Below are 10,987 nucleotides of genomic sequence, written 5' to 3' on the forward strand. Positions count from 1 at the left end.
TAATTAAGGAAAGCCAGCACGGATCTGTTAAAAGTAAATTGTGTCCAACTAACTTGACTGAATTTTTTGATGAGGTAACAGAGAGGGTTGATGATGGTAATGAAGTGGTGTACATGGACTTCCAAAAGGCATGTGATAAAGTGCCACATAATAGACTAATCAGCAAAGTTAGAGCTCATGGAATAAAAGGGACAGTAGCAGCATGGATACAAAGTTGGTTGAGTGACAGAAAACAGAGTAATGGTGAAGTGTTTTTTCAGACTGGAGGAAGATATACACTGGGGTTCTCCAGAGGTCTGTACTAGGACCTCTGCTTTTCTTGATGCATATTAATGACAACATTTGCAGATGACACAAAACTTAGAAGCATTGTGAACTGTGAGGAGGATAGCGATAAACTCCAACAGGACTAGGCTAAGGCTAGAGGTTACAAAAACAATAAAAGACAAAACTAAAGGTTCTGTATCTGAATGCACGTAGCATTCGAAACAAAACATGTGGACTGAGAGTGCAAATAGAAATAAATAAGCACGATCTGATAGCCATTAGAGAGACATGGTTGCAGGATGACATAGATTGGGACCTGAATATTGAAGGGTACATGGAAAAGTTGGAGGGATAGCTCTATTAATTAATTGGTATTAGCACAATAGAGAGAGATGACCTAAGTTCAAGAAACCAGGATGTAGAAGCAGTTTGGGTAGAGATGAGAAATCATAAAGGCAAGGTGTCACTTGTGGGAGTGGTGTACAGGCCACCTAACATTAACCACACTGTAGGACAGCGTATCAAGGAAGAAATCACGGCAGCTTGTCAGAAAGGTATAGCAATAATTATGAGGAATTTTAACCTACATATAGACTGGAAAAATCAAATGGGCAGAGGTAGTCTTGATGAGGAGTACACAGAATGTTTCAGGATAATTTCTTGGAACAATACTTTCTGGAGCCAACCAGAGAGCAGGCTATACTTGACCTGGTATTGTGCAATGAGACAGGATTAAATAATGACCTCATAGTTAAGGTAGCAGCAATCATAATACGACTGAATTTTACATTCAGTTTGAGGGTCAAGACTAGTATTTTAAACTTAATGGAAATTATGAGGGCATGAAAGCAGAACTAGCTAAAGTGAACTGGCAAATTAGTTTACAGAATAGGTCAACAGAGATGCAGTGGAAGACATTTAAGGGAATATTTCAGAATAAACAGAATAGATACATTTTAACCAGAAAGAAAAATTCCAAAGGTGGAACCTGCCATCCGTGGTTAACTAAAACAGTTAAAGATAGTATCAAACATAAAGAAAAAGCCTATATTTGCGCAAAGCTGGGAGGCAGTTCAGAAGATTGGACAGAGTATAAAAAACAGCAAACAATGATTGTCAGGCAGGCCCCCCACCTGTCAAGAATGAGACACATATTTTCCACATGAACATTACAAATTAAAATTGGTGATTGGGGAGAAAAGAGGGCCTATCACAATGAATTGCTAGGTCCCTCACTGGAAAGATTTTTTTTGCATGCAAGCAGACAGTGTTGGAACAAAGGACCCAGTCCTTGCTTCCCCAATACGCAGAAGTGGTCAGACCAGTTAACGCACATGACAAACTGGCTGTTGCAGAATTTGAACTTGCCACAGAGACTGAGAACACCTCTCTCCTGTCTGCTCCCATCTCTTTCTCACGGAACTGAAGACATATGAACCCCAAGAGAGAAAAGTCTCCTACAGTGAACAAGGTTTAAGAATAATACTGGGCCCCAACGAAATGCAAGACTACTTACAAAAGGACTACAGTGAGCTCGAAGCACAGCAAACAAGAAACTCTTTTGATATTGCCTCAAACCTCTCTATTTTTCTTCTGCTCTCTGTCCCTATTTGCATGTATTGCGTGTACATGCTAACATGGGTGCATCATACATCTGTGGGTGTTAACCGAATTAGAGTTTAAGTTGGAATAAATTTCACTTTTCTTCTTTAAACCTAAGAAGGCTTGTTGTGCTTATTTCTTTGCCTTATAATTGGAAAGCGGTGAACAAGGATTCACCAAGGGGGAGCTCAAAACACACTGTTTAAAAAATTAAATCCTGTTACAATAAGACCAGGTGAAGGCTAAAAGGGACCCCTAGACACCTCTCTCACCTGGTAGTAACAATGACTTCTTTCTTTTGGGCCTCCTTATCTCGAGAGACAATGGATACGCGCCTGGAGGTGGTCAGTGGTTTGTGAAGCAGCGCCTGGAGTGGCTATAAAGGCCAATTCTGGAGTGACAGGCTCTTCTCTGGACTTATAACCCGTAACTGCTGCCTTCCGTGTTGTTTCAGTCGCTGTGAGGCAACTATGGAGTGACCTCTCCATGGCGCATGCCTGGGCAAATTTATGGAGGTTGAGAGTTGCCCAGTCGTCAAAACCCCCCTCTCGGCCTTTCTGGTGGGGTCCAAAGGAGTGCAGGACACGACGTTTGGCACCAGTATGGCTGCAGGAACTGCCGGAAACATGCCAAAGGTGACACATCACCGCCTACGGGGTTCCGCTCCGGATTTTCTGTTAGGGTTTACTCCCTTAGCCTTGGTCTCTCCCGAGACGCCCACAAGGCAGTGGGGTTGTTGGGGCCCCTACACAGGTGTAGGATGGTGCCGGTGGGAGGAGGGGATGCAAGGGGGAGGGGTAGAGGGAGGGGTGCAGGGGAAGGGGGTGCGGGGTGAAGATGGTGCGAGGGGGGGGTGGGCTGGGACGGGGTTGTGAGGGGGTGAGCTGAGAGGGTGGAGCAGGGAAGGGGACGGGGGTGGGGTGGGGGGGGGTGGAAGGGGGGGGGAGGGGGGGTGGAATCTGGTGCAGGTAATAAGCCATTTCCTCAGTGCCCACCATCGACGTCCGGAAAGCTCATCCACGTCCTTCGGGAGGTGAAGCATCATTTGGCAGACTTAGAGGTGATTACATTTGCTAAGGGTTTTTTTTTTGCAGTGGTTTAAATAAAGGCATGCAGCATTGCCGACAGTGCGCTGCAGATGCTCTCCGAGCCATCTCCCGCGGGCGCTTTGAAGTTGCGGCCGGGGGGGCCGTTCGTGGATGTTTTGGGTGTTCGGGGCACCTTTTCACAGGACTTCTCTCGGGTCCCGCAGCTCCTTCTTCACCTCAATGGACTTACCGCATGCCGTGGCTGCAGACACTCTGGACTGTGAAGACAGCAGGATCGGAGATTAAAGTATCGGCAGCTGTTCTCGTCAGTTTCATCCGGATCAATTTCATTGAGAAAACAAAGAGCAGGTGTGGCTGGGGGAGGGCAGTGGGCCCAGGTAACATACACTAAAACTAACTGTTAACTTTTAGATAGGGCTAAAATGAACTGATTTAAAGAGCCAGGGGAATTTAAACAGTTTAAGAGGGCAGATTGGGGGAGAAAACGTTAGGGATGGGAGCAGATGGCCATGGATAGAGTTGAACAGCAAGGGAGCTTCCAGCCCAGGAGCCATCTTGAAGTATTAATAAGGAAGGTAAAATTAGAGTACGAGAGAAAGCTAGCTAGAAATATAAAGGAGGATAGTAATATTTTCTATAGATATTTTAAAAAGAGTTAGCAAAGTGAGCATTGGTCCTATAGAGAGTGAGTCTGGGAATTAATAATGGATAGTAAGGAGATGGCAGATGAATTGAACAGATATTTTGCATCAGTCTTCACTCTTGAGGATACAAGTAACATCCCAGAAATAGCTGTAAGTCAGGAAATGGAAGGGAGGGAGGAACTCAAGTAAATTACAATCACCAGGGAAGTGGTACTGAACAAATTGCTGGTGCTGTGGACTGACAAGTCTCCGGGTCCTGATGGACTTCATCCTAGGGTCCTAAAAGAAGTGGCTAGTGAGACATTTGATGCGTTAGTTTTAATTTTCCAAAATTTCCTAGATTTAGGGAAGGTTCCATTAGTATGGAAAATAGCCAATATAACTCCTTTATTCAAAAAGGGAGGGAATAGACAGCAAGAAACTGCAGGCCAGTTAGCTTAACATTTGTCTTAGGGAAAAGGTCAGAAGCTATTAAAGATGTTATAGCAGGGCATTTAGAAAAATTCAAGGTAATCAGGCAGAGTCAACATGGTTTTGTGAAAGGGAAATCATGTTTAACCAGTTTATTGGAATTCTTTGAGAGAGTTACATGTGCTGTGGAGAAAGGGGAACTGGTGGATGTATTGTACTTAGATTTCCAGAAGGCATTTGATAAGGTGCCACATCAAAGGTTATTGCAGAAAATAAAAGCTTATGGTGTAGGCGGTAACATACTGGCATGGGTAGAAGATTGGCTAGCAAACAGGAAACTGCGTGTAGGCATAAATAGGTCATTTTCTGGTTGGCAAGATGTGCCACGGGGATCTGTGCTGGGACCTCAACTTTTTACAATTTATTTAAATGACTTAGATGAAGTCTTAGATGATTAATAAATCTGGAATTAAAAGCTAGTCTAATGATGGCCATGAAACCATTGTTGATTGTTGTAAAAACCCATCTGGTTCACTAATGTCCTTTAGGGAAGGAAATCTGCTGTCCTTACCTGGTCTAGCCTACATGTGACTCCAGACCCACAGCAATGTGGTTAACTCTTACATGCTCTCTGAAATGGCCTAGCAAGCCACTCAGTTGTATCTAACTGCCACGAAGTCAATGAAAAGGAATGAAACCAGACGGACCACCCAGCATTGACCTAGGCACCTGAAACAAAAACGGCAAACCCAGCCCTGTCGACCCTGCAAAGTCCTCCTTACTAACATCTGGGGGCCTTGTGCCAAAGTTGGGAGAGCTGTCCCACAGACTAGTCAAGCAACAGCCTGACATAGTCATACTCACGGAATCATACCTGACAGACAATGTCCCAGAGACTGCAATCACTATCCCTGGGTATGTCCTGTCCCACCGGCAGGACAGACCCAGCAGAGGTGGCGGGACAGTGGTCTACAGTAGGGAGGGAGTTGCCCTGGGAGTCCTCAACATTGACTCCGGACCCCATGAAGTCTCAACCCATCAGGTCAAACATGGGCAAGATAACCTCCTATTGACTACCACCCTCCCTCAGCTGACGAGTCAGTACTCCTCCATGTTGAACAGCACTTGGAGGGTGGCAAGGGCACAAAATGTACTCTGGGTGGGAGACTTCAATGTCCATCACCAAGAGTGGCTCGGTAGCACCAATACTGACCGAGCAGGCCAAGTACTAAAGGATATAGCTGCTAGACTGGGTCTGCGGCAGGTGGTGGGGGAACCAACACGAGGGGAAAAACATACTTGACCTTGTCCTCACCAATCTGCCTGCCGCAGATGCTTCTGTCCATGACTGTATTGGTAGGAGTGACCACCGTACAGTCCTTGTGGAGCCAAAGTCCCGCCTTCAGATTGAGGATACTGTCCATCGTGTTGTGTGGCACTATCACCGTGCTAAATGGGATAGATTTCGAACAGATCTAGCAATGCAAAACTGGGCATCCATGAGGCGCTGTGGGCCATCAGCAGCAGCAGAATTGTACTCAACCACAATCTGTAACCTCATGACCCGGCATATCCCCCACTTGACCATTACCATCAAGTCAGGAGACCAACCCTGGTTCAATGAAGAGTGCAGGAGGGCATGCCAGGAGCAGCACCAGGCGTACCTCAAAATGAGGTGTCAACCTGGTGAAGCAACAACCCAGGACTACTTGCATGCCGAACTGCATAAGCAGCATGCAATAGACAGAGCTAAGCGATCCCATAACCAACGAATCAGATCTAAGCTCTGCAGTCCTGCCACATCCAGCCGTGAATGGTGGTGGACAATTAAACAACTAACTGGAGCAGGTGGCTCCACAAATATCCCCATCCTCAATAATGGAGGAGCCGAGCACATCAGTGCAAAAGATAAGGCAGAAGCATTTGCAACAATCTTCAGCCAGAAGTGCAAAGTTGATGATCCATCTTGGCCCCCTCCTGAAGTCCCCAGCATCACAAATGCCAGTCTTCAGCCAATTCGATTCACTCCGCGTGATATCAAGAAACAACTGAAGGCACTGGATACTGCAAAGGCTATGGGTCCTAACAATATTCTGGCAATAGTACTGATGGAATACCCTCCTCTTGCCTGGATGGGTGCAGCTCCAACAACACTCAAGAAGCTCAACACCATACAGGACAAAGCAGCCCACTTGACTGGCACCCCATCCACAAACATTCACTTCCTCCACCACCAACGCACAGTGGCAGCAGTGTGTACCATCTACAAGATGCACTGCAGCAACGCACCAAGGCTCCTTAGACAGCACCTTCCAAACTCGCAACCTCTACCACCTCGAAGGACAAGAGCAGCAGATGCATGGGAACATCACCACCTGCAAGCTCCCGTCCAAGTCACACACCATCCTGACTTGGAACTATATCGCCGTTCCTTCACTGTCGCTGGGTCAAAATCCTGGAACTCCCTTCCTAACAGCACTGTGGGTGTACCTACCTCACATGGACTGCAGCAGTTCAAGAAGGCAGCTCACCACCACCTTCTCAAGGGCAATTAGGGATGGGCAATAAATGCTGGCATAGCCAGTGACGCCCACATCCCATGAACGAATATAAAAAAAAGGGACTGAAGGTATGGTTGCTAAATTTACTGATGACACAAAGATAGGTAGGAAAGTAATTTGTGAAGAGGACATAAGGAGGCTACAAAGGAATATAGATAGGTTAAGTGAGTGGGCCAAGACCTGACAAATGGAGTATAATGTGGGAAAGTGTGAAATTGTCCACTTTGGCAGGAAGAATAAAAAAGCACATTATCTAAATGGTGAGAGATTGCAGAGCTCTGAGATGTAGAGAGATCTGGGTGTCCTCATGCATGTATCGCAAAAGTTTAGCATGCAGGTACAGCACGTAATTCAGAAAGCTAATAGAATGTTTAGAATGTTATCGCTTACCGCAAGGGGAATTGAATACAAAAGTAGGGAGGTTATGCTTCAGCTATACAGGGCATTGTTGAGACCACATCTGGAGTACTGTGTACAGTATTGGTCTCCTTAATTAAGGAAGGATGTAAACGTGTTGGAGGTAGTACAGAGAAGGTTTACTAGACTAATACCTGGAATGGGCGGGCTGTCTTACAAGGAAAGATTGGGCAGGCTAGGCTTGTATCTGCCGGAATTTACAAGAGTAAGAGGCGACTTGATTGAAACATACAAGATCCTGAGGAGTCTTGACAGGGTGGATGTGGAAAGGCTGTTTCCCCTTGTGGGAGAATCTCGAACTAGGGATCACTGTTTAAAAATAAAGGGTTGCTCATTTAAGACAGAGATGAGGAGAAATTTTTTCTGAGGGTCATGAGTCTTTGGAATTCTCTTCCTCAAAAGGCAGTGGAAGCACAGTCTGAATATTTTTGAGGCAGACAGATTCTTGATAAGCAGAGGGCTGTAAGGTTATCGGGGGTAGGTGGAAACTTGGAGTAATCAGTTCAGTCATGAACTTATTGAACGGTGGAGCAGGCTTGAAGGGCCAAGTGGCCTCCTCCTGCTCCTAATTCATATGGACATTGACAGTGGAATGGGCAGAAACATGGCAGATGAAATTTAATGCAGAGAAGTGTGATACATTTTGGTTGGAAGAATGAGGACAGACAATATAAAATAAATTGGACAATGTTAAAGAGAATGCAGGAACAGAGACCTGGGTATATATGCACAAATCATTGAAGGTGGCTAGGCAGGTTGAGAAGGTGGTTAAAAGGTGCCCAGGATTTGGGCTTTATAAATAGGGGCATAGAGTCCAAAAGCAAGGAGGTTATGAAGAACCTTTTTAAAACAATGATTCAGCCTCAACTGGAGTACTGTGTCCAATTCTGGGCACCACATTTTAGGAAGGATGTGAAGGCTCGACAGAAGTTGCAGAAAAGGTTTATGAGAATGGTTCCTGGGATGAGGGACTTCAGTTATGTAGATAAATTGGAGAAGCTGGGGCTGTTCACCTTAGAGAACACTGACAGCTGATGTGGTAGAGGTGTTCAAAATCATGAGTAGACAGAGTAGATAGGGAGAAACTGTTCCTGTTGCAGAAAAAGAACCAGAAAGCACCAATTTAACGTGAGTAGCAAAAGCAATGGTGACACCACTAAGAATTTTTTTTACAGTGAATAGTTAGGATCTGGAATGTACTGCCTGATAATATGGTGGAGGCAGATTTAATTATGACTTTCAAAAGGGGATTGGATGATGATCTGAAGAGAAAAGATTTACAGGACTATAGGGAAAAGGATGGAGAGTAGGACTAGGTGAGTTGCTCTTGCAGAGCTGACACAGACACAACGCGCCGAACGACCTCTTTTTATGCGATAACCATTCTATAGTTCCATATAATTCCTGTGCCTTGACCCTGAGGATCTATTTCTATCATTAATTCGATACTTATCAGTTCCCGAGTCCCCGTGCCTCCCGAGTTGCTGTTCCTCTGCTCTCCCCCCACCAGTAGACGAGCACTGGGACTGGGACTCACCACAGCGCCGCGGCCCAGGGCCTGTCCCGGCTTTTTACTCACTTGCTCGGCCAGCAGCTGCCGGCTCTGGGCCGCCCGGTTCCGCATCAGCACATAAGCGTCTGTCAAGCTGCGGGTCGCCATGGTGGCCGCAGCCTCGCTCCCCCCACTGCGTCTTTAACTCACTATCACCGTCCCCTCTCCCCCTTCCTGGGGAAGAGAAAGAACGCAGCACCCGGAAAACCAGCCCGAGGCGACTTCCGGGAGACTGCGTCCGTCCTCCTAAAGGCACCGACTGCAACACGGATCCGAGCGAAGGATGCTAGTGCGCATGCTTGGCGGTGCTGCCAGCCACCAATGCAACCGTTTATTATAATACTGAACAGACGCACCAACTCATTGCGAGAGACGCAATTTTTAACACAAATTAAGCCTCAGGCGCGATAAAGAATTAAAATCTCATCATGCTGGTTTATAATGCGCCTTTCGTAGGCCGCTATCTCCTGCTCCAGCCCCAGACCACCTGGGCCTGTGATAAAAGGTGGCTCTGGATCACGCTAATCATGAATAGGGTGGGCGGTCCAAGAAGGAGGAGCAGAAGGCTTCATCCAATAATAAAAACAAAGTGGTGGAAGTACTCAGCAAGTCTTGCAGCATCTGTGGTGAGAGAAACAGAGTGAACGCTTCAGATCTGTGCCCTTTCATCAGAAAGTTTCATCCTATGGTTCAGAGGGGAGCAATGCTGGGGGTTTGATTGCCGCTGTGAGGTCGCCATGTGGTGCCGTGGAGCTGTTGGTGGTGCCAGGAGCAGGAAATATCCAGAAGTGTGGGGCTAGTTTCCAGATCTCTTATAGGGACACACTTGACTCCACCAATACCATCAACCCAAAGGCATTGGGTGATAGCGAACACGTCTGTTGGACATCAAGACCTTGAAATCAAAATTTCCTCTTAACGCTGTCAAAACAAAATTCATACTTTCTAGTTCCTGTCTCCATTTTAAACCCGAATTTACACCATCACGCACTGCCTCAAGGTTTAAATTCTCTCACAGTCTCCTAATCAGCCGCCTTTCCACACCCTCTCACAAGCTTCAACTCATTTAAACTCTGTAACCCATGTCCTCACTTGCTTCCCACCACCCACAGAATCACAGAATTGTTACAGCACAGGTAGAGGCCCATCGTGTCTGTACCGGCTCTCCAAATGAGCAATTCACCTAGTGCCATTCCACCGCCTTCTCCCCATAAACCTGCACATTCCCTTTTAGATAACAATCTAATTCCCTTTTGAATGTCTCGATTGAAACTGCCCATCCTACACTTTCAGTCAGTGCATTCTAGACCTTAATCACTCGCATGAAAAAGTTTTTCCTCATGTCGCTTTTACTTCTTTTGCCAGTTCTCCCTATCTACTCTGTGCAGACCCCTCATGATTTTGAATATCTCTATCAAGTCACCTCAGCCTTCTCCTCTACCAACTTCTCCAATCTATCTTCATAACTGAAGTTCCTCATCCCTGGAAAAGATTCATGTGAATCTTTTCTGCACTCTCTCCAATGCCCTCACGTCTTTCCTAAAGTGCGACACCCAGAACTGGATGCAATACTCCAGCTGAAGTCGAAATAGTGTTTTATACAAGTTCAACATTACCTCCTTGCTCTTGTATTCTATGCCCCTATTAATAAAGCCTAGGCTACTCTATGCTTTATTAACTGCTCTCTCAACCTGTCCTGCCACCTTCAATGACTTAGGCACATATACAACCAGGTCCCTCTGCACCTGCACCCGCTTTAGAATTGTACCCTTTATCTTATATTGTCTCTCCATGCTCTTCCTATCAAAATGAATCACTTCACTTTTCTCGGCATTGAAGTTCATCTGCCACTTGTCCGCCCATTCCACCAACTTGTCTATGTCCTTTTGAAGTTCTACACAGTTCACAATGCTTCCAAGTTTCATTTCATCTGAAAATTTTGAAATTGTGCCCTGTACACCAAGGTCTAGGTCATTAATAGATATCAGGAAGAGCAAGGGTCTCAACACTGATCCCTGGGGATCTCCACTACAAACCTTCCTCCAGCCCGATAAACATCCATTAATTATTACTCTCTGTTTCCTGTCACACAGCCAATTTTGTATCCATGTTGCTACTGTCCCTTTTATTCATGAGCTTTAACTTTGCTCACAAGTCTGTTGCGTGGCACTGTATCGAATGTTTTCTGGAAGTCCATGTACACCACATCAACAGCATTACCCTCATCAACACACTCTGTTACATCTTCAAAAAACTCCAGAAAGTTAAACATGATTTTCCCTTGACAAAATTTGTGCTGGCATTCCTTAATTAACCTGCATTTGTGCATGTGCCTATTAATTTTGACCCAAATTATTGTTTCTAAAAGTTTCCCCACCACCAAAGTTCAACTGAGTGGCCTGTAGTTGCTGGGCTTATCTTTACACCCTTTTTTGAACAAGGGTGTAACATTTGCAATTCTCCAGTCCTCTGACACCATCCCTG

The 10,987-nt window shown here is 45.7% G+C and overlaps 1 protein-coding gene across 2 annotated transcripts in view; it reads right to left on the minus strand.

The window, feature by feature from the left end:
• stx16 (syntaxin 16) overlaps positions 1–8,746 on the minus strand; it is a 41,107-nt gene extending 32,361 nt beyond the window's left edge. Inside the window, exon 1 of one of the 2 annotated variants that reach the window (XM_068048051.1) lies at positions 8,489–8,746. In XM_068048051.1, coding sequence (XP_067904152.1) covers positions 8,489–8,611 — 123 coding nt within the window. In that variant the 5' untranslated portion in view covers positions 8,612–8,746. The remainder of the gene's footprint in view (positions 1–8,488) is intronic. The other variant, XM_068048052.1, reaches the window with a different exon arrangement.
• Between the last annotated feature and the right edge of the window lie 2,241 nt (positions 8,747–10,987).

The sequence above is a fragment of the Heterodontus francisci genome, chromosome 16, assembly GCF_036365525.1.
Source record: "Heterodontus francisci isolate sHetFra1 chromosome 16, sHetFra1.hap1, whole genome shotgun sequence".
NCBI classification, from domain to species: Eukaryota; Metazoa; Chordata; class Chondrichthyes; order Heterodontiformes; family Heterodontidae; genus Heterodontus; species Heterodontus francisci.